Source organism: Aspergillus lentulus (genome assembly GCF_001445615.1).
Source record: "Aspergillus lentulus DNA, contig: Alt16, strain: IFM 54703, whole genome shotgun sequence".
NCBI lineage: Eukaryota > Fungi > Ascomycota > Eurotiomycetes > Eurotiales > Aspergillaceae > Aspergillus > Aspergillus lentulus.
The window spans coordinates 144,504-168,065 of NW_028322113.1; the positions used below are offsets into that span (position 1 = coordinate 144,504).

The 23,562-nt window shown below is 48.3% G+C and overlaps 4 protein-coding genes across 4 annotated transcripts; 3 read left to right on the forward strand and 1 right to left on the reverse strand.

Moving 5' to 3' along the window:
• Nucleotides 1–550: 550 nt before the first annotated feature.
• ALT_7536 (uncharacterized protein) lies at nucleotides 551–2,334 on the reverse strand (the record flags this gene model as incomplete). The annotated part of the gene is made up of 5 exons (XM_089600278.1): nucleotides 551–1,415; nucleotides 1,463–1,599; nucleotides 1,657–2,027; nucleotides 2,080–2,184; nucleotides 2,259–2,334. The coding sequence occupies 5 exons, from the start codon at nucleotides 2,332–2,334 to the stop codon at nucleotides 551–553; spliced, it is 1,554 nt and encodes a 517-aa protein (XP_089455171.1).
• A 1,451-nt stretch (nucleotides 2,335–3,785) lies between these two features.
• Nucleotides 3,786–9,032, forward strand: ALT_7537 (ankyrin repeat domain-containing protein; the record flags this gene model as incomplete). Its single annotated transcript, XM_089600279.1, has 11 exons — nucleotides 3,786–4,011; nucleotides 4,084–4,177; nucleotides 4,230–4,306; nucleotides 4,363–4,536; nucleotides 4,595–4,992; nucleotides 5,089–5,162; nucleotides 5,213–5,698; nucleotides 5,842–6,159; nucleotides 7,235–7,482; nucleotides 8,043–8,166; nucleotides 8,426–9,032. The coding sequence occupies 11 exons, from the start codon at nucleotides 3,786–3,788 to the stop codon at nucleotides 9,030–9,032; spliced, it is 2,826 nt and encodes a 941-aa protein (XP_089455172.1).
• A 3,441-nt stretch (nucleotides 9,033–12,473) lies between these two features.
• Nucleotides 12,474–14,084, forward strand: ALT_7538 (uncharacterized protein; the record flags this gene model as incomplete). Its single annotated transcript, XM_089600280.1, has 4 exons — nucleotides 12,474–12,677; nucleotides 12,733–12,810; nucleotides 12,874–13,306; nucleotides 13,810–14,084. The coding sequence occupies 4 exons, from the start codon at nucleotides 12,474–12,476 to the stop codon at nucleotides 14,082–14,084; spliced, it is 990 nt and encodes a 329-aa protein (XP_089455173.1).
• A 1,255-nt stretch (nucleotides 14,085–15,339) lies between these two features.
• Nucleotides 15,340–23,557, forward strand: ALT_7539 (putative HC-toxin efflux carrier TOXA; the record flags this gene model as incomplete). The annotated part of the gene is made up of 7 exons (XM_089600281.1): nucleotides 15,340–15,630; nucleotides 15,720–16,132; nucleotides 16,240–16,970; nucleotides 20,837–21,488; nucleotides 21,539–21,609; nucleotides 21,677–23,004; nucleotides 23,102–23,557. The coding sequence occupies 7 exons, from the start codon at nucleotides 15,340–15,342 to the stop codon at nucleotides 23,555–23,557; spliced, it is 3,942 nt and encodes a 1,313-aa protein (XP_089455174.1).
• Nucleotides 23,558–23,562: the final 5 nt, after the last annotated feature.

Genomic DNA, 23,562 nt, shown 5'->3' on the forward strand with positions numbered 1-23,562 from the left:
TGCCATTGAACTGGCATATCTTGGATCTCCGAAGCCACCGCCAAGACCGAACCGATATCTGTACACCTTCTGACTGGTCGATGAGTCCCAAAGGCTTCACTTTGCATGGCATCCTGCTTGATAAGAGTTCCAGAGCTTCATTATGGACATGCTGGATAATCTCCGCGGAGTAGAGCATTCGGGTTAGTGATGGAAATAGAGATAAGCAGAGATAAAGACGGGAGATAAGAACAGCAGAGGTCTAGGTTCGAGGGAGCTTGGCCTCAGCACTGGCAATAGCTAGTCCTGATCTAGATATTGACGGGCTCAAAAAGCTGATATAAGCTAGATCTGAGTCACTACTGTTGCTCATGCCCGCAATCGTCGGTTGATGTTTCTCTTGGCGCGTTGTAGACGAATATGTATATATGTATATCAACATGACGGCCGCCCCCACGCACAAAGGTAATAGTTGTTTTGGCAAACCAATCCATTGAGATGGGTGCACCGGAGTATATGCCGTCTTCTGTGTTTCTATGTACTCAATGCCTTCTAGAGTTCTGGTTCTCACTCAGAAAAAGAAAACGCCATGCACGCCCATTCCCTCAAAAAGGCCGTCCCAAGTGCGCACTCCTAGCATGTTCCCGGAATGACTTCCGTCGTCTAGGTCCCATGCCAACTGGAGGAACACTGCCGCATCAAGGGCGCTCATGTCACCAAGGCATCGACAAAGCTCCTGCAAAGAGCTCACAATGAACGGCCTCTCTGACAACGCCTCAAAGCTACAGGCACTCTCCAGCCCCGCCATCAACACAGGCCAGAACGCGAACCGGCCCATCGACCTGCCCTTTTGGAGCGGTTGGTCCAGTAAAGGATGAAGCATACAGAGAAGGTTGCCCAGGGTCACGCTGGCAAGACATTGAACGTCCGGGATAAGACCCTCATAAAGGCTGTCCAACAACTCTTGAAGGACATTCTCTTTTCCATGGTCAAGAACTAATGCTCGGAGGCAGTAGAGTAAGGTAGCTGCCTGGAATGCAGACGCAAGATCCGCCCAGCCTTCGCCCTCAACGGGCTGTGGAACAAGGTCTAATCGCTTTCGCGGTCGCTGCATGCCCACACGTTCTTCCAGTTTCTCGTTGTAGGATTCGAGAGCTCGTTCGGCCCAAGCCGTTGGAGAGAATGTTATGATATTACGAACCAGGTCCAGAATAGCACTGTTAACATGCGCCATGTCATCGTAGGGATGGTGATGTAGGATGAATCTGAGGTTATTGGTATGGATGATACATGCCAGGAGCTCGTTGGGGCACGGGAATCCTTTTTCTAGACCGTCGGAGTGTATCTCTGGCAGCCAATCGATATATCTTAGTTGCGATGGAGCGTCAAATGGCAAGCATGACGAAGCCATGAAGACCGAGCTCATTACATCGATTCTAGATTTTCCATCAGCAAGTTCTCAGTCAAGGAGGAGAGGACTTACAGCATGAAGTGGCTTAATGCATATCGGATACTCCCAAGTCTGGTCGATACAAGCACTTCAAATCCACCTTGACACGCAATGATGTTCTTCAAACCTTCAAAATGGATTTTCCAGTTGCAGAACGCTGATCTTTGAATCTAACGCCATACCCTCGTGTCAGATGAAGACTTTGAAAACACAGAGATCTTGCATACCTCGGACATGAGCATGGCAGTAACAGTATGGAAGACCAGATCTGGCCCCTCTGCTCCTGCTTCGGACAAATACTGATTCAATCCTCGTAACGACCGCGACCGGTGCTTGTAGATTAGAGAGCTTAACGGATGTCGAAACGATTGGAGAGGCTCCAGTTCGCCAGGGTGTACTTTATCGCGTAAGGCCCGTGATCGATTTACTGTGATTAAATGCCAATTGGGCTGCGACTGGATCACCTGGTGTATTGCAGAGACAGAAATCACAAGACTGAGCAAGAAATCGGGGACGTAGGGCAGTATATTGAGGTCCACCCGGTGGGGGTTGAGAGGTGAATCTACAATGACCAATTCCGGGCAGATGTGGTCGTTGACTGCGAAAGTCAGCTCTCAGATCAACGAGGCTGTACTGCGGCCGTCTCGTACAGTAATGGGAGAACTCCAGGAGCATCTTGTGCATCTCGTAGTCACCCGGAAAAAATGAGCAAGGAATCTTTGGATTTGATCTCGAGCGATATACGAGCACGCCTGCTGACAGACCGCAGCGATTAGGTTAGTGCTCGGTAGTACGGCTGCAGTCCTGCTGGTACTTCCACTAAGCGTACCTTTCTCCGGTTCGAGATCTTCATCAGACCGAAGTGAATCTGATCCAAATCTGGAGCGTTGAGGGGCTCCTTGCATGAGGAATAGCTTCGGTCGTCCCCGTTTTCTCCTTTCCTGGCCTCTGACATGGCTACTGTCGGAGAGTCTTGGTGCTTCCGAAGAAGGAGTTGATGTAGGCGCTACCCAGCGAATAGGTGTAGCTGAGTATCCCAGACATTCCACTCCTCGGGATATGCATCGTATACAGGACGGCTTCCCGGCATCACACACAATCCGTTGCCGTCGGCATGTGTAACATTTTTCTTTTGATTTAGTGGAGCGAACAGACCGGTCGCTGAACATGTTTTAGGCACCCAGAGCGGCAGATTGAGCAGACTATGATGGTGAATTCAGGTTTGTATTAGTGGAGGTTTGTAGAAGACAAAGTCGAGATTATCATGATTCATAACTTCAGCTGACTCCGTCATCTGAGAATGATCTAATTGTGGCTGCGCTCGTATGAATCACGTGAAGATGGCTTGGCTCAGCCCAAAGACCCCATAAATAGGGGCATTTACTAGATTGGTTGTCTAGCGCCTGAGGCTATGTACTAGGCTCCCACAATAGCATCCTACAAGGAGCTTATTTCTGTCGGCTTTGTGAAGAATCTTACTATTCCTTTTGTGAGCTAATCTCACTTTTCTATGCCCAGGACTATGACATAATTACACTCAGTACTAGGTACTGAGTAGAATTCTGCAAGGATCCATACAGCAGATAATTTGTATCAACCAGCTAAAATACATTTCTTACTATTGATACCTCCTTACACTATAGAAGTACTTTATACTCTATAAGCTATAGTAAAGCTTTCTAGATAGCTAAAACTATGACTACCCTAGTTTTAAGATAGTTTTCTATACTCTTACTAAGTATGAACTTTCACTAGGCTAAAGTACATTTATAGATTATAAGATATATAGAGATTACGATTAGAGAGGCTTATGATGTACAGTCACTAGTTAACAGGTAGAATTTTAACGATATAAGGGGCATTGAAAACAATATATATATAAAAAGAATAGTATGCAAAGAGTCCCCAGTCTAATCTAGCGGCTTAACAACTACGAATATCATACGTCTTCTTTTAGAAATTTTCACCCGAGAACTCGTTAATACAGCCTTTACTTTATCATCCACTGTCTCTAAATGCAGGAAGAGGTGCAATTCTTCCCACATGACCAACAAAATGCAAATGGTCCGGATTAGCGCTGACGCAACCAGTTACAGGCAAATCCCAATCAGACAGCAAGCACAGCCTGGAACAAAGCCTCAGTTACCCCGCGGAGAACAACTCATCTCAGTGTCTCGGCCTGACTATCAGCCTTGTCAAGCTCACGAAGGAGATGGCCCCAAAAACCGACTCTCGGCTTCCACGATAGCGCCTCAATTCCCTCCTTCCTTCAGGGAGCGACTGCCTCTGTGTCGGCATCTACCTTGCCTTTATCGGTTCGAACAATCTCGCTTCCTGCCCCTCCCTGAATGGCGCCATGGCAGACCCGGTATCCATAACGGGATTGATTATCCAGACCATTGAAGTTGTCGGAAAGGTATGCAAGTATGGCAATCAGGTCAAATATGCGCATCACGACATCGGGGAGCTACTGGGAGAGCTCTTTGCGCTCAAGGCAATTTTCGAGCAAATTGCAAAGGACCCAAATCTTACAAAGATGCTGTCATCGAAGTCCTTCCAGGATACAGTGCCTGCTGCTACAGGTACGCTGAAAGAATTGATAGATGACCTCGAAAGCAGGATGTCGCGAGGCCAACGGTTCTGGTGGCATTTAGGCTGGCCGGAGCGCAAGGCAAAGCTGCAGGGAAACATCCAGCAATTAGAAAGGCTCAAAACATCATTGATAATGGCCTTACTGAGAGACAATAGGTATGTTTGATCAAAATTGCGCTTGATATAGTCAGTCCTGATAATGATGAAGGGCGGTTGAGGAGGAAATGTCACACTCAATAAATCTCCTGACCGACTTGGGCAAGGAGATGAAGGAACACCACCAAAGTAAGGAGAACACAAACGCTTGTAAGTTTAAAGGCTGATAACTGTGGCGGTCCAAGGCAAATTAAAGCAGAAGATCAAGAACTGGTTATGTCCAGTGGACGTCGAATCGATGCACTGCAGAGCGCGATCTTTACACCAAGCTGGCACGGGGCGTTGGTTCATCGATGGACCCTACCAGGAATGGTTCTCGGGGGTAAGAAGAGAACGATTGCTCTACCTAGAAGGGAAATGTAAGACAAACCCGCGTTGTTTTTGCTTGACAATAGTAACATAATCTTTTCGCATCAGCGGGATCGGGAAAGACTGTTCTTTGTTCGACAGCGATTGAGGAAGCCAAAAACAGCGCGGAGAAAACGGATAAAATGGCGGTGCTATACTTCTACTGCTCATTCCATCTAGATGCGGCCCAGAAGTTGAACCGGCTTCTCGGAGCCCTGCTCGCGCAAGCCCTGGATGTTGACACCCGTATCCCGGAGGTGTTGGAGACCGAATTTGCGAAGGGAACTCCACTCACTACTGACTATTTACTTAAGTATTTGTCATTGTTCTCCGGCTCCCAGAGGAAGGTCTTTATATCCCTTGACGCCATAAATGAGAGCGATGAGGCCGACCAGATTCTAAGCGTAATGCTTCGTCTAATCGATGCCTTGCCCCACTCCTACATTATGGTGACCAGCACAGCACCGGTGAGAAAGGATTCCCGGATACTCAGGGAGGTGATGAAGCCTTCCTCAAATGAAGGCGACATACGGGCATTTGTCAACTCCTAATTAAAAGTGCAGCTAACGCTTCGTTGTCTTCCACCCGACCTACAGCGTAATATAAGTGAAACACTCATGAAGAAAGCAAACGGAATGTATGTTATTTAAAAAACATGGTTTCCAATTGCGCTAACACCTTGCAAAGGTTTCGATATGTCCGCTGTCAGATTGACCTGCTGGCCGGTCAGAAAACGGGAAGAAATGTTCGTCGAGCGCTTGAGAGAATCCCAGGAGACTTAAACGGGACATACGAGATTATCCTATGCCAGATCCCCCCTCATTGTCGGGAACTCGCGAAGGAGGCTTTTCTTTGGTTAGCATACAGCCGGGAGGCGCTCGCGTTACCGGCACTAAATGAGGCACTGGTGGTTGAGAAGGGTGATCGCTTTCTTGATGACGAATCTAGACTCTTTGATCAAAACCTGATTCTCCATGCATGTCAAGGATTGATTGTATATGATGAGGTCACAGGGGTTGTGACACTGGCTCACTCATCTGTCAAAACATACCTCACATCAGACGAGATTCAGCGTGGTTCAGCATCATTCTTCAGCCTGAATGAGCGCTCGGCCGCGCGAAATATCTATCAGAAATGCCTGACATACCTCAAGTTTGATGCATTCTGCACGCCGTGCTCTAATACGGTCTCACTCAAAGAGCGTCTTGAACATTGCAGCACTGCGGCTGCTATGCCCCTGCTGGCTTTTCACTTGCGTCCTCGGAGATAGACGAGATCGTGGATTTTTTTTTGACGCGTGAACTAAAGAACGGTAGGAACGTTGCATCCTGGGTTCAGGTTATACAGGGTGGAGTGTCCAGCGAAGATGCTCAAGAAACTGAGCCTCTCTATTTCGCTTCGCTATTTGGCATATTGCCTGTTGTGGATCGCCTCATTGCCAATGGTGCCCCAGTAAATATCCCCAATAAATGCACTGGTGCGACTGCCATTATTGCTGCTACGTTTAATGGGCAATTGGCTGTCGTAAAGAAACTCTTGGAAGCAGGTGCCGACCCGAACGTGGAAGACCACAGTAAAATGACAAGTCTTGCATGGGCTAGGCAGCACTCCTATGATCGGATCGAGGAGATTTTGTTGGCGCACAGAGCCATCGATATAGAACGTCGTCCGTCAACTCTGCCTGGCTGGTGGGATTGCTGCACTTGTGCGGGCTGGAATAACCCTCATTTATGTAACAGAATGTGTTCCCTCTGCGGACACGCACAATGCTTATGCTGCACTTGCCTACTATACCACTAATCAAGGAGGGAGGGAAGCCGAAATTATATGATATGTATGTAGACTACTGTCGGAGAAAGTCATGACATTATAGTCGCTCGTCAATAGGAGGAATTTTGACTTGACCTTCTCGTGATCAAATTCTATAATCTCTATCAGCAGCCAGCATATAAAGAATTACAACCCACCTACTAAGGTAGGCGTAGGAGGTAAGGTGACCAAGGGTAGAAGGAATAGCGTGGTGATCACCAATCCGAATCTAGTGGACGTTTTCTCCTTTCTGATACTGGCATAACTTGAACCACCTCTTTAAAATCCACTTCCCACCTATCTAGTCACCTTATAGCCTCGTTGCGCCAGAGTTGGCTGCGTTGCAGGGTTTGGAGCACCATCAATGACAGCACTAGTCGTGAGCCCTAGTGTTACTGCTAGGCTCTGAAGTTTGGAGATCTTCTCTTGTGAGCCAATGGTCTCAATTTTCTTTTCTCTTATGGACTGGAAGTAATTCTTGAAAGGGGGCCTAATATTGCGACGGGGCCTCATGATCTAATTTACGACATGGCAGCGCAGGTACATAATTCCCAACATCCGACTTCCGTTTTCCACCTCACTCTAGAATATGCCCTGAACAGGCCATTTGAGATTGGAGCAATCTGAACTCTGATGAATTTCGGCACCCCCCAGATGATTTCACTCAAAGGATCTCTGCCGTTGGCGACCCTGGCGGAGAAATCGGGGCTTTCAGAAGATCCGCGCTTGCACGCCTCATTCAATAAGTATCCTGCCATGGGTTTCTACGTGAAAAACAACCTGGAGTGATTAGTCATAGTGCACTGTCTTCACTATGTGTTACGACCAGATACCCACTTTTCTCCTTCGTTATGGAGCCGAGAATCACTCATATTGACTAAGATCTCAGACTCTCTGTAGCGTGATTGACGGGGTAGCAATCTTAGAGCGCGACGAGTATGAGGACGAGTCGCTACCTGTCCTCGCCAAACTTGTGCAGCTAGTCAACGACCCGGGTGCCGCTGCTCCGATCAAGCTTCTACTGATGAGCACTCCGTCAACGAGGGTCGTCCGTAGTGTATTTGAGAACGAAGGTTTGATCCTTAACGTAAATGCTCTCGCGCGACAATCTCTTCCGTCCAGTGACGAGCGAGTGGCTAGAGTGTTAGGTGCGACGGTTTTTGCGGGAGAGGGTTATATATAGCATCGTCCATTGTATTTGATTTATCCAGTCACAGTTCACTGCAGTCGCTTTTGGTGTTGAAAGTGTAGGGTCACAGTACAACACATATTTCGCGCTGAAGGAGCAAAAATGAAAGCTGCCCTCTTGGAAGTATAATGCGAAGTTGATTTCCTTGATCAGTTGTTTCAGTAGTGGCTGTGGTCAAGACCTGCGTCCCTTCTGGAGTAAGGGCGAGATTAGTGGGTATCCTTAATAGTACAGCTGTTAAAGATATCAAACAAAGGACAATTGTAGACTTATGCCAAGTGACACAGCCAAGGCGGAAACTGTATCTTCGCTTGGGCATTTTATCTCAACCTGACTGGGCCATGACAGCGGGTCGAAGACGAGGTTACAGGTGATCTCACCCTTCAGAGGACTTCGGGTAACTAAAACCGGGTGACTACCTATATTAAGCAAAATGTCATCATCCTCTTGGTCACTTTTTTTGGACCCCTTTTTTGTACCGGAGGCAAAGCGTGTAAGGCTATGGACACTAACCAATAGGCATTTGCCTTGGTGTTGGGGGCCGTGGCCGTGGCTGGGGCGGGGGCGGGGTCGGGGGAGGGGTCGGGATCCTGCAGGGCTCCCTCGGGCCAACGCTTCTTGTCCTGGGACCTGCAGGTTACAGGTGGCCTCACCTGTAGACACTCGGACCTGAGATGGGTTATTCGCAGATAGGGATGACGTGTCATTGTATCTGTGCAGTTGGAGTAGTACAAATACATTACAAAGTCTTGACCATCTCCAACCTTTCCCACCACGCCTGAAAGTGAAAATATTACTGTGGTCACAGCAAATTCGCTTACTATGACTCGCACCTTATTTTTCTGTATTGCAGAAGAGGCTAAGCCTGTAAGTCAATCTGCATTCAATGAAGGTCGCCATAGTGGCAGTATGTCGGGATGGGCCAAAGAACTCGAGGCTGACCGTGATTACCAGTTCGTGTCTACGGCCTTGCGCGAATCCAGCACAGACCCGGAAGACCCGCCCTTTCTGTACTATCTTGTTGAATCGAAAGACTGTCCCAGCACGGGAGAGGGGTTCAAAATGAGGTTACAAGACGGTGAATCCTTCGAGTCGGATTTTATCAACGCCTCAAAAGAGGAATGCCAGAACTGGGCATTAGACAAGTGGCTCCAGCCTGTCAAATTCAACTTTATCGAACCGAGTATTATCGCTATTGCAGATGAGCGAAGTGCTCGGGATGGGACTCTGCTTATGAGCTTCTACTTTGGTGAGGATGTCCCGGACGAACCTCCTATGGAGTTTAACGGATATGGCCGTCTCCCGCCAAAGGGCAACACCTGGTACGATTTCAGAATTCATCATAAGGCAGCTCAGTTGTTCCACGCCTCCCTTTTGTTCACTGAACCAGATATTTTCTTTCCGAACTATTTTGGACGACCTGAGAAATTCACGGATGAGACTGGCGTCTTCGATGTGATGAAAGCGTGGGAGCACACAGAGGAAGAAAGCAGCGACAAGGATGAGTAGAAACCGTACTTCTCCGAATTGATGCTCTCTGTTTTGGTTTTTGATGTTAGATAGGAGAATTAGAATAGCTTTTCCCGATTGGCTCCTCTGGACCAATTCTATTATCTTTTGTTCTTGCTGTCCTAATATCAATCCAGAACGATGACACTTGTGAGTAACCAGTATTAATGATTGTATTACTTTAAGGAGGCACTTTCTCGATCCAGTAGCTCTCTTTCTACATCTGTCTCGCTCTCCGGCTTCTTAGGCATATAGCACGAGGACATCCCTAAATTAAACACAAGGTATATGCACCGACAGGCCTTGGCGCGCTGCGCCCAACCAACGTATCACAAGGGAAGTTAACCTCATCTGGGCCCGAGTAAGGTATTTGGCCTTGGAGACCCCCGACCTGAGCATAATGCTTGGATACGAGGGGCTTAGCACCCATAACATAGCCCATTATGTCTTCGTGAGACGCACTACAGAGTAATCACAGCTTATCATGGTAGGCATCCACCAGTTTACCTGAGACCCCCACCAATTTCTGTACTTGTTGGAATTCGCAGCCACTCGGTAAATCTTGCGACTGACCAAGATTTTGCTGCTCATGGGGGCGCTCGTCAACTAGATCTGACCAACAAGCAGCCCCGCCCCCTCAGACCCCGGATGCTATGCTTGTATCGCCGAGACAAAATTTACATCTGCTACGTGACCCAACCAATCCTCATGCGCGTCCTACTAGACTATTTAGTATATCTAACTTCACACTATACGTTGGTTGGTATTTCGCATGTGAAGCAACACTCTGTAGGCCAGGAACGCTTAATCAGCCGTCTACGTTTTCAAAACCCCGTAAACGTCATATGTTCTCTCTAATATTGTAGTTGCTCATATTGTTTCCGGGATATTAGGTCCTGCTTTACCTAGGGCGGGTTTGACATACGAGACTCACGGGCTCTGCCTCAAAGCTACCTGACAAGCTTCCACTCCTCTAAGAGTTCGTCTACCTTCGTGCTTCTTGATCCAACCCCTAATAATCGTGGCTTAGGCAGCACAGACGGGGCCGGAATGACTTTACCCCTTGAAAGAGGATTCCTGCTCCAAGGGTCCTGGACCCAAATATCCCTCCCCCCGCCGGCCTCCGACGAGGTCCTGCTTCTCCTATTGATAGAAGTAGCCGGCAAGGCAGATAGAACACCAGCAAGCACATGTCTCATTATTTCATTGGACTAAGGACAGCTGCCCGGCCTCGGTGGATTGGATACCACGGCTCTGCGAGCTGTGCGTCGTCTCAATATCCCTACCGATTAGGTTTCACGCCTGCGGATGGCCGCCCCCAAGAGATGAAAATAGATCACAACAATGAGCGCTGATCCAATCTACCTAGGAGAGCAACTTGACGCACATCGTTATTATATAAAGAGCGGTCCAGAAGATTGGCAGGCACAGCGTCTGAGAGCAATACCAAATGCACGCCATCTCTTTCTATCCCACTTTTACCTAAAGACCTACAACCATTCGACATGCTGTTCCAAAACCTTGTTAGTCAACTCTTTCTTCTTCTTCTTAGCTGCTCGCCAGTCTTTACGGTCCCAGTCAATGTGCCTGGGGGTGGAGCAGATCTGATTGCGCGTGCTGGCAATAATGGCAAGGGCACATCAAAAAGCAACCCTAAAGATGCAACATTTGACGTTACCGGATGGGAAGACATCGCGGAAGAGGATTGCTATGTAATGCTTTGCTTGAAGAATGGGGAAAGAACCTGGTAAGTACTGTACTTATTACCCAGCTATAAAGTCACCCAACTATAAAGTTTGTTTACTAATAGATCAACCGCCAGGCAAAGAAACCCTACACCTGGTCTGAACAAAGTCCATTACCAAAAATCAGGAGCAGCAGCGAAACCTTTCCAGAAGGGCAATGTGCCCAAGCGCCATACTGGACAAATCAATCCCCAGCCTGGAGAAAGGACGGAGACCAATAGTGCAGAAGAGTTTCCCTGGGAGAGTATGTCCCAGGGCGGCTCAAATGCTGATTTGCTCCCCGCAACTAGGCATGAACAAAAATGTATGCTACATGATGGCTTGTATCCTAAAAACAAGAAAAGAAATTTCTCTAACATATATGACAGTGCAAGGAGCTGCTATCAGAAAAGGCTTTCAAACAAGCGATATTGACCTTGGTGAATGGTTCAAAATCACATTCACAGGTAACCTGGGGCCAATTTGCCAGGCGCTACACCGAGATCCCCCAGATGAAAGTATCTGCAAAAAGCCTGAGGTTTCCCTTTTTGGCAAGAAAATAAACCTAAACGACTGGGTCTGGTACATGGCTAAGGTTGGAGGGAGTCTCGCATACTACCATGCAGCTGGCAGCTCGAAAGACAAGATTGGGAAGCGTATGAGCCTCATCGAAGTCCCGAATTATAACAACGATGGAGACAGATTCATGGAGAATCGCGCTGACGGTTTCACGAATGGTGACAATCCGCCGATCGTCGATCTGCATCAGGATTTCAAGCTCGATGGCCTCGTGGCACGCGCAGAACATTACACAAATGGAAAGCCTGCTTCGCTCCAGGTGTTTGATCGAGATCTTGAGAATATGGAGCTTACTGAAGAAGATCTGGAGATTATCAAGCCATGAGGCCGGGCGATCGTCTACAGAGAATACTTTGCGCTTTGTATGCGACTCTAGGTTGCTTCCATTCACTCGCTTCCATTCACCACTAGCTTTGAACAATTTATTTCTGGCGCAGATGATCCCTGGGCATAAAGTAAGCAATTTGGGTTTCTTTATTTGTCAGTCTACAAAGAAACAATGAAGTGGAATGGCAGTATCTATCGATTAGCAGAAAGGCCGAGCATCGCCGGACCTAGACGAATTCCATATGCCACTGGCAATAAACAGCCGAAAACAATCATTACTGAACGTATAAGGCTATATAGTCTTCAAAGGGTTTGAATGATGATATGCGGGACTATATCACATTTGCAGGATCTTACCAGCTCCTAGGGGAGTATTATGTACTTCTGGAGGTCTACCATAGAACCCTCTTAGGCCATAGATCCTTCCAAAAGCAATTTTCGAGGTAGCAAGACCGAACCTGAATTCCTTCCACTGTGACGCACAGGTCAGTCTTCGATTAATCAACTTGAGTGTAGCCGTTGGTGTAGTAGCAGCAGCTTGTTGCCATAGAGATGGTTAGGTTTTCGACCTAGGAAGCAGAACTGTGTGTAGATTGTATTGCTTAGTGTAGAACACTCTTAATCATCTTGTGAATGCTCCGTGGTTGCGTTGATTGTTAACTGCAGCCATGAAGTCTACCGAACGGGAGGTCTTGGATGCCAGTGGGATATAGATTCTGAATCGCGAATCCGGATTACCCCAGCGCACTGTCCCCGATCGGTCACATTGAGGAGATTGTGATAGACGGCCTCATCGTCGGCTGCGGATACCATGGTGAAAAGCAAAAAGATGGAAGCGGTATATTTGCGGGATGCTCCACGATGGACTAGAGAATTACAGGACAATATCTCGAAATTCTTTCCCTTATATCGGACCGGGGATCTGGGCAAGTACACTGAAGACGGCGAGTTCCACTTTGTCGGACGAAAGGACAATCAAGCCAAAATGCGTTGCCAACGGGTGGAACTCGAGGAAGTAGAGCTGCATCTGCGGAGCTGCCTTTCAGAGACAATGACTGCTCAAGTTACAGCTACGCTGGCCTCCCCTGCTGCTGCCGGAAACGGGGCTCTCACTCACGGCATTCATAGCTGTAGGTGCGGACAAGTTGGTAGGATCTCTTGATTGGGAGCAGACGGACAAGCCGGCTATTCATATATCGCTAACTGAACAGAATGCGTTTGCCTCGCCTATCTCAAACGGTCGGCCTAAACTGGCGCGTCTCGTGCCTGCTTATACCGTTCCATCACTCTACGTGCCTCTACGAAGCAGCCTCTTGACTCCAAACGGAAAGACAGACAGAAAAGGACCGCAACAGCTGGTGTCTGTGTTCACCAGGGCGGATTGGCGGCGATTTCAAGCCCCAGGGCAGGAATATCAGCCCCCATCCAGTTCGGTTGAGAAGCAACTTGCTCATCTTTGGATATCGTTACTCCGAGTCACAGAAGTTGGGCTCCAGGACGATTTCTTTGGACTTGGAGAATCTCTCTGTGCAATGCCACTAGTCGTCGCTGCTGGAAGGGAAGGCCTGTCACTGTTGACGGACAAGATCGTCATGAACCCAGCTTTGATAGCCATGGCAGAGGTCGCTTCTTCCATTTCCAAGGGTAGCCGCGTTCTCACTCCTACCCGAAAACGAGAAGGAGGAAAGTCTACAAGGGGGAGCCTCTCAGTGCGGCGCAGCCATAGCAGATATCAGATGCTCATCCTGCCACACCCCAGCAAACGTTCTTCATAGATGGCGGCATCAACTCTAAATTGTTTGAGAGGCAGAGCGTACATCTGCTGCCAAGGTGGGTCGATTCCGAGGAGTTTCTCCAGACATGGGATACAATAACCGGCACCTAGGAGATTCTTCCTACTCGGATGATCCGCCATCCATGCAGCTTAGGATACATTCAAGCAGTGGTTAAGGAGAATATCATGTGCAGCTGTGGCGAGTCGCTTGAGGGGTATCTGGAGCAAGACCACAAGCACATATGGGTGTTGGCAAACCATTGTATCGATTCGGGTTGATCAACGATTCCAATCTGGGAGCGAGGTTTTTTCGTGCTAACAGTTCAACATGCTGCATACGACGCCTACGCGTTATCCTAACTGTTTGAAACAGTAGATCTCGTCTACCACCGGAGCTACTGCCCTGCTTCAGAGTTGAAGTACAACCGTTTCATCGAGCGAGTCGTTCAGATGGATCACCACGCAGCGACGGCGTTCTGGAAGTCGTATCTAGCCGACGTGGACACGAAGCCGTTTGGTGATGTTCCCAAAGGTCTTTCGGGTTTTTGCCGCCAGATGCCTCCAACGCCATGTCAGGTTGGTAAGCTGCTCGCGGAGTACCAAGCCAATATCTACGCGTCCGAATATCTCTTCCGTCACGATCAGTAACATGCTCGATTGGAAGGATGTAATTCTGGAGCTATTTAGTAAGGGTAGTCAAGGAAACGAAGTCTTGCTTACTGCTACTCTAGCTGCCTATCCCTTGAGGATTCAAGTAGATCCCCAAGATAGGGTCCTGGAGCTGATCCACCAGACCCAAGAGGACTCTGGCTTTATCACCACCTTTGATCAATTCAAAATTGAAAATATTACCCAAATCAGTCCTTCTCTGCATGAAGTCTGCAAGACCGCTATCCGCATAAATATATTACCATTTCTCAAGCCTACTAAGGCAAAACCCCTTCTCCCTCTCCTCTGGGGTCGATCTGCCATCTCTCAATCACTGGGACTGACGTGTGCCATCATCCGGGGTGGTATCAGGGTGGAAGCAGCTATTGACAAGCAACTTATCCCCATAGATAGGGCCGATGAGTTACTACGGAGATGGGAGCTGGCACTGCTACAAGTCTCCAGCGCAGATGACGACCAAATTGTCGCGGATATCGACCACGGAGGTTTCAAAACTCTCGCACCTTTAAAGTTACTTAAGTCCATTTTCAAGAAGTCAAAGGCAGTAAAGTGCAAGATATTGGTAGATCAGGCTCATTCTGTGCAACTAGTGGCTAACTTGTTCTAAGACACCTGGTTCTTAATAGGATGGGATTATACATCATTCCATCATGATAGGGATATGCCGTCCCCTCCAAGCCTCTGAGGTAAGGGGTCCTCCGCAGCCGACTCCAAACCTGGAAAGAATATAGTGAGAGTACTTCTCCACTAAAGAAATTCCATGACGGAAAGCAAACTACCATCCTACACTTACTGTATAGGATCCTAAGTACTTTCATGTCTCAAAAGTCCTACTGTTAGTGAAGCTGGATTTCTTCATTAGTTAGAAAACCCCACAAGTACCCGAACTATGACCATTCCGTAGTGTATTCACAAAGGCTCCCGCTCGGGAGGTCCCGAGCCACTATCCACTATTTGGATGAGGGAAATTAATGGAATTAATGGAATTAACGGAATTATCGGTGGTAGGCGAGTCCCAAAAGCTACAACCAACCGGATACTTACCAGTCCCTATAATTTTGTCACCAAAATTGCTGGACCCTCGCTGATAAGGGTCTGATACGTATTATCTCCGTAAAATTCTAACAGCCCAATTTATACAAGCTTGGTTACTTTAGCCTTAAAGTGTCACTAAAGCGCATGGAGTCTCATATCAAGCCGAAGCAAGTGAGCCATAGCCATATGACAAACGCGCATGTCTCCATCAGCTCTTCCACCTCCCTTGCCAGAAGACAGCAACGGCAACGGCAACCTCGAGGCGATCGGAGATAAAACACAGCAGGGCGAGTCTGAGAAGGAAAAACAGACGGTCGAGTCGTCCACTATGGCATCCTCGTCTGTGAGTCGTGTAGACGATGGTCCTGCTACTGAAGAAAAAGCTGTGGGTAAGCCGCCAGAACCTGCTATGGAATATCCGAAAGGAATCGAAGTCTTGTTCATCATGGCTGCGCTCGTGCTCAGTATCACCCTCTGTTCTCTGGATCAGGTGAGTTCTAACCGCTGCAAGCTTCTCGTAGAGTCGTCTTTTGCCAATGCAATACATTACGGGCCAGTAAGCTGATGCTCTCTATTCAGACCATTGTTGCAACCGCTATTCCAAAAATCACCGACCAATTCCGCAGCCTTGACGATATCTCGTGGTACGGTTCGGCATATTTCATGACGCTCGGAGCCTTCCAGTCAACCTGGGGCAAAGTGTTTAAATACTTTCCCCTCAAAACGAGTTTCCTGGTGGCAATCTTCATCTTTGAACTTGGGAGTTTGATCGCCGCCGTCGCCCCAAACTCAATGACTCTGATTGTTGGACGTGCCATCTCCGGTCTCGGTGCCTCGGGTATCGCGCCTGGAGTATACACGATTTCTGCCTTTGCTGCTGAGCCCACCAAAAGAGCTACCTATACGGGGGTCATTGGTGTGTCATATGGCGTCGCCGCTGTCTGCGGACCACTTATTGGTGGGGGGCTTACAAAAGGGGCATCCTGGAGGTGGTGAGTCAGGAAAATTGTACTGCTTTGTCTTTGTTGCAAAACATGGGACCGTTTCCCAGTTATCGAATCCTGCCATGACCGGACCTGGCCTGATGTGACAAATTTAGGTGTTTCTATATCAATCTTCCAATCGGTGGTCTGGCCGCTTTCGTCATCCTGCTCACCTTCAAGACCCCTAAAGCCGCTAGAGTGGCCCAGGCTACGCTCAAGGAAAAGTTTTTACAGATGGACCCGATAGCGACGGTGCTTACAATGGGTGCACTGACCTGCATACTTCTAGCTCTTCAGTACGGTGGTGTAACCCATGCGTGGAATTCCAGCGTCGTTATCGGTTTACTCGTCGGCTTCGTTGTCATAGTTATTGCCCTTATAATTGCAGAAATATGGCAAGGTGAACGCGCCATGCTGACACCACGCATTATGCGCAAAAGGACCGTTTGGGTCAGCAGCGTATGGGGCTTCTTCTTCGCTGGCGCCTATTTCGTCACGCTCTATTACCTCCCTATTTATTTCCAAAGCATCGACAATGTCAGTCCGATTGGCTCGGGTGTGCGCAACATTCCTCTCATTGTCATGTTTGGCATTGCCACGTATGGCTCAGGCAGAGCCATCACGACGACGGGTATTGCAACCCCTTATATGGCAGCTGCCTCTGTGATCGTGACCGTCGCGTCTGGTCTACTGTATACTCTCGATATTGGGACCTCGACCGGCAAATGGGTTGGGTATCAGATCTTGGCGGGCTTCGGATACGGCCTCGCCCTCCAAGTTCCGGTCGTCGTTGCGCAGGCTTTTGCTGCGCCAAGCGACATAGCTCCTACGACCGCGATTATTATATGTAAGTTCTCCTTCGCCCTGTCCCCTTCAGCTTGTGCAACACATGGGCCAATGTCAACGCAAAGAAACCCAGTAGTGGCAGTACTTGAAACAGCTGTTCAGACGATTATGCCAACAGAGTTATAGCCGTTTTCTCGTTATAGAAATTATCCATCATGTGGTCTGAGTTTGATGCCTACGTTTGAAAACCGTCACTGAACCGTTGTAATTTTCAATTGAGATTTTAGAAAATAGATCCAAATTGGACCTTGTCTGTGTTGATGGTTTAATCATTAACAACTACTACTCTGTAAGCCCAGAGGCCCTAGATGCCTGGTGAGATCCAGGATGCTGGTTCGAAGGTTATTTCTTTCCTTTGCTTCTTTTCCCCGCAGTGCGTGTGATGAAGATGTTCTTCATCTGTTCTGGAAGCATGGCGACAACGTGCTAGGGGCCACAAAAATGAGAATGTCTAGTATATTTGGAAGCTTGAATGTCTGCCCCCCCACCTCCCTTGATCCCCTGGTCCTAGAAACATATCAATACCATGGCCGGCAGATATCGCCGAGACATAGTAGGTGTAGTTATAGTCGCTCAGATTGCAATGCATGCTATCAGACTAATTCAAATACTGGTATTTGTCAGCTATTGGTGAAGTCCATCGTGCTAAGGGCGCGACTACTTGAAGATACACATAGGTGCAGATGTAGCTGCTGAAATTATGATGCCCTACAGATACCCACCTCTGCGTGAGATAATACCTGGTATTCCCAATTAGTGGGTTACTGCCCAATAGACAACTGAACATCATATCTACTATTAGGCATATAGGGGCAACTGTGATTAGGTGTATTAACTCTTATTCCATACACCGACATATGCCTGCCCGCTGTAACTTTTTAAGCTGATGGAGCCGCCTAGTCATTCTAGTGAGGCAGGATTAAGCTTTAGGCAGCTATCTCCCACCTTTACTCATCCTTTTACTACAGTTCAAGGCACTTATACTGCAGGCATGAGATGGATAAAATAAATTATATTAGAAGAGCTCCTACAGGCATATTCCTCTGCCTATGGCTTGGTGCCTCCCCCTGCTCCTGCTAGGTAGCTCAGCCTTGTCACAAGCTGCGCCAAGTTCATGTGTAAGGAGGCGCCTAATGTGACCACAACCCACACAGCCCATGTAGAAATAGATGGGCTTTCTATTATGTATTTGAAATAGCATTAAAACAGAGATCTTTATGGTGAAAACTATTAGGCAGCCTTATTCTACTGTCTATTAGTGTCATGAGTCATTCAGTAAAGGCAATCACAGATATGCCTGTTCCAATCTTGCTAGTAGATTTAAGAATAGCTTATTCAGCTGCTTTAGTATTCTCTAGTTACATATTACCATAACTGCAGATGTTGAGTCCCAGCCAGAGAAGAGAGAAAGGGTCCTGGAGAGACCAGTTTGCCGTTCCCGTCTCTCAGAGTGATAATCTACTTCAGCAAGTACTACTAAAGAGTATGTACATCCTTTTATTGCTCGTCCTGTTTCGTGGCCTTCCCCGTCAGTTCGGCTGTATGATCGCCCGGAGCTGCTCTATCTCACGGGAAAGTCAATTGTATGCGGGAGTCGATTGCTTTCTCAACCTTTGTAGTGATTTCCACTCCCTCCGAGCTTTGCAGAGCTGGTTCGCCAACTCCAGTGCATCAGCGACCAAGTCTATATATGGCATCTGGACGCCTCCAGCTGACTTGTTCCATGGAGAACGTCGTACTGTACCAGTCATCTTTCAGTCTTAGAGGCTTGATTATCAACTATTAACCATTCTGCAGGATAAGCCTTAAGAATACACATGAAGGTATATTAAAGGCGCTTAAAAAAAGCTATAAATAATTTGCAGTCCACCATCTCCCTACTTGACATATGAGCAATTCAGTGAATACCTAGCAGACCGCCATTCAGGTCGCTAATAAGACCTTCAAGGACTGTTTCTAACGGGTGAACCGTCGCCACATCTGATCTCGAAGCCCAATCATTCTGCTCTGCGCTCCCTATGTAATCGCCGCTTCCGCCCCAAGTAGCAAAGTACTGACCCCGGCTTCCCCTGTCCGACGCTGTTCCAAAGAGTTTGGCGGTATCTACGACTGAATTTATGTCGAAGCCTTTTGCACCCATGGATTGCATGCTGCTCGCAAAACCACCGCCATCACCACCCATGAGAACAGCCAGGTACATAGTCTCTCCTCGAAAGAATCGGCCCGACGCTTGAAGGTATTGATGGGTGTTACGAAGAAGATTCCGACGATTGCGGCGTGATCTCGGAAATGGTCGAGGCGTTGGGCAATTTCGCAGAATGTAGCCCATGCGCCGCGCTCGTCTTCGAATCCGGGGGTGTCAACGACGAAATGTTCGGTTTCGTTGATTTGAGTATCGATTATCTGGCATCGTTCCGTTCCTACTTGAGGATGGGCAACTGGTTAGGGCTAGAAGCTTTGAATTGTCGAGGCAGCAGATACCTGTTTCTGAGGCCCCGGAGAGACCCGATATCCCCGTGATGTGCTCTGCCAGCGAGGATTTTCCGACGCCTGGTTTACCAAAAAGCAGTATAGCCCTCGCAACGCCTGTCTTGTAAGCTTTTATTTTCTCAAGACATCTCTCTGTTCTCTTAATGTTCACCGACTCGTGATACTCCATTGTGGTGGAAAAAGCTCAAGCTGAAATGATGTCGGTCCCATAGGATACAGTGAAGGAACTGTACTGCGGGATGATTCCTAAGGCGCTTTCGACTACCTCCTCAGTTAAGATCTTGTGATTCAGTAAGGACTGATTTCGATTGCAGCCAAATGGGCGTGAGGATTTCTCTACTCCTTGACCAACTGGAGCCACGTAAGCATGCCTCGGTGTCCTGTTTGGTGCGGAGCTCAAGGCGCACACTTCGCGACAAATTCTGCCTTTTTATCTGACCACCGTTGGCATGCAGCCGCCTCGGAACGGACACGGCGTTGCTTTACCATTTGTTGTGAGGACTAGGTGGCGCAAATGATTGGCAACAAGACATCGGGTCTCACACAGCCTCAACTGGCGACAAAGAATGGGTGCGAACGTCTTGCCGTCAGCCTGTCGCTTTCGAGGACTTTGATTGAAGGCAGAGCGAGCCGCAGCATGCCACGCTTTGACACCCCTATGTTCTGAGTCCTTGCTGAATAGCTTTGAATTGCCTTTTCTTACCCCGAGATTGTCGCAGCTCCAAGAATCTGCATATTCCCTTTATCTAATCTAATAGCTATGGTACCCCGGTGGTGGTCAGCAGGCCAATCATGCTTTGCTCCTAGGCGCCCTTACCTCACAATCCAGGACAAGGCCAACACCTCCTGCCTTGTCTGTTACTGTGTTCATTTTATGCAAACTTGAGAAGTCTTTGAACATTACGTTTATCAAGGTCAGGTTCCTTGAGCTGAACCTGAGGACCTTCCACTTTGTTTAGTACTGGTTCAGGTCCCTGGAAAACTTCCATCCACCATGCATAAAGCGTCAAGAGGGCTCAATTATCCTAAGTGCATGACTTGTGGATCAGTCGTGCATGATTCAGCCGATTGTCCTTGGAAGGGCAAGCAGCACTTAAGATGTTATAAATGTATAACCATACTCTTACGGCAGGGGACTGATGCTGAGACTTTATAGGCAGGAAATACGGTCACTGGGTGAAAGAATGCAAACTACCAATGGGTTGTTTTCAATGTATGGACACACTCCGAGATGTCCAAAATTCCTAATAACCTGATGTGCAGGCGGTAGTTTCGGGCATTGGGTAGAAAGTTGCAGATACCCAAAAGGATGCTACAACTGTGAGAGAAAGCCTCCGAGAACTTGGTGATTGTAGCTAATAGTCTGAGTGCTATCAGGCGGCCAATATGACCATTTCAGCCCAGATTGCCCCTGGGATTTCGAATCGAGAGACTTTGAATGCGAGCCTAGTTCCTATCCCGACGTTAAGCCAGCCGCCGTCGTATCAGACTCACCCGCACGGTCATCAAGAAGGCTGGCACGTCACAGGTCGGCCGGCCCAGGAGCACCTGAGAATACGGCCAGTTCAAGCGACATTTCCATAAGTCCACACTCAGGAAAAGTCTTGGAAAACAAGCTTCGGACCTTGCGACTTGACCCACAGGACAAGCCCCATGTCACCCAGGGCGAAACGGCCGGAGTGGCAGTGGATGTAATAGGTGAACACGCGGACGCTCATAAGAACAAGGGTTGGCAAGATGCGGCAGCAAAATTAACGTCCAGGTGGCTCAAGGAGTGGGCACAAACTTCAGAAAACCTGAAAGAAGCGCCAGCCATTGAAGGACTCACCAACTCCCCAATTTACCAGGAAAGTATGCTTCCAATTGAACAAGTTAGAAGCGCCCTTGAAGTTCGAGCGCAACGGCATAGCCTGGAATTGAACTGGCGGGAGTCGATTGTCGATCTTCTGAAATTACTAGACCTGGCTTCCGACATCCAAGCGCGCTCTAGACTAGCAAGACTGCTAAACGTCCAGAACTTCCTTCCAGGGTCCCCAAAAGGCAACATGGCTCTTCATCGTGCAGTTATCTAGGAATTAGCACGGGGCGGCGGAGACCTTCCAAGGGACATGAGGAACCAGCTAGTCGGTCCAGGGAAATCAGCAAGCATGGTAGGAATGAACAGCGAGGAAAGCGAAGTTGGAAGCGTATTTTCAGAGGACTCAACAGCTTCTTCAGTGTCCGCGTTCAGTCAGACCGCGAATCCTGCTCAAGAGATAGCGCACCTGCTGCGTAGCAATAATGCCCTGAGTCCGCTTCTTATTATCGCATATGCGAGATACAGCACCAGGAGAGTTACAAGAAAGCTTAAGAGCTTAGTTTCTCATTATGGGCGTGATCTGGTGTCTGAGGCTTCTAGTAACGCCCAGAGAATTGCCGCGCAATTTGTTGGCGAAGCAGCGCGGCAAATCACAACTCAGTTAACTAGGGCAATGGCGCAAGAAGCCAAGAGCAGCATTGACTCGAATCGCAAGGAACTTGAGAAGCTTCTTTTGGCACAATCAACCCAACAACAAGCCGCCAATGACCCCAAGGACCCATTGTATGATACTGAGGCGGAGCATTCAGAGCAATCAGAATCTGAGAGTGAGCTTTCGCTGCCTGTACTCAAGGAGGTTGAGCAATTCATGATTGAATCCAAAGCGTTCACCATTCTGGTAGCCAGGATACGGGAATGGCTGGGTGTCCTTGACGAAGATGTCGATGAAAATACGCCGATTGAACAAGTAACCAGGTCTCCGAAATCCTCTGACTCAATCAACAGTGCCATAACAGAACAGACGGCATATTCACGGATAGCCGAGCTGTCTCAGCCACTTACTACGCTTGAAGCGTTGAACAAGGAGACGAACCAAAGCTTCCTGCGACGAGCCCTATCATGGGTTACCCTATTGGAGCCTATGTTCTGGCCAAGACCCCCAGAAGGATTCAAACGCATTACATGGAAAAGTCCTCTCGGAAAGCCTCTTTACATCGACGTCAAAGAGCGCGAGAATGGTGCAGTAGAGCGCTTACAAGAAAGGTTCATAGTATCCGCTCAAGAACGCTTGTCAGCCTCTAGCTCTTCTTCCTTCACTTCCAGTACACTGGGAACCGTCTCAAGTGACACACCAGCTATGACGCTTCGCGCGCCTCCCGCTGCCCTTGTCATGAACAGGTCTTCTAGTCAGTTCACTGTCTCTCATCACGCCAATATAGCACACAGTCAGCCCAGTCCAACCGTGTCGGCAACAGTACCGAACAATATCCGCCAAGCAAGTGGGAAATACCTCCTAGTCTGTTTCAGTACAGGTAAATCAGAGAGATTCGAACAGATCGACGTTACGCACGTCGGCAACGATCAAGCTCTCTTTGAAGAGCTCCACACCCTCTATAACTCCATTAGGGAAGACGAATCGTGGACCTCCAAAATACCGCTTTTAAGTCCTGGGAAGATGCCCCCTTGGCTATGTTGGTTCCTGGACCATTTACATCTTTACGAACCGAGGAAGATAAATTTTGTATCTGTAAGTGACCCAAATTTCCACGTCTCCCTTCCCGTTCATGCTTCATCTCTTGAGTATTTGCACTTCCTGAGCCCCTCATTCTAAGATCGTTATCCAGTTCAGTCTAATGCCCCTCGGCCGAACCCCCACCCCCTTTAATATAAAGACCCCATCCATCCCGCCAGCACGGGAAGTCCACCTCCAGAACTGGCACTACTCTCCCTGTCCCATCGAAATCGAGGAGTGGGCTATAAGTGAAGCTTTTGCAGCCAAGCTCCTTGAACCAGGACACGCGTTTCCAAACGCAGAGTGGTTAGAACTCTTCCCTAAGAAGTTGCGGTCGTCTTTCATCTACGAGCCAGGTAAAAGGTCTACATTGTGGGGTATAAATATCATTGAAGGGCTCAACAAGGCTGCCCTCGTCCGGATCGCCCTTTGTGTGGTGCTCTCGAGCGCGTTGCTGGGGCTGGTATACTCGCTTGCTTCGCATGACGTGTCCGCTGCCTTCGCGTTGGCGGGGTGGTTTGCGACTTCTGCGGCTCTGTTCATTCCGTATTTTCAATTCAAAATCTAATCAAA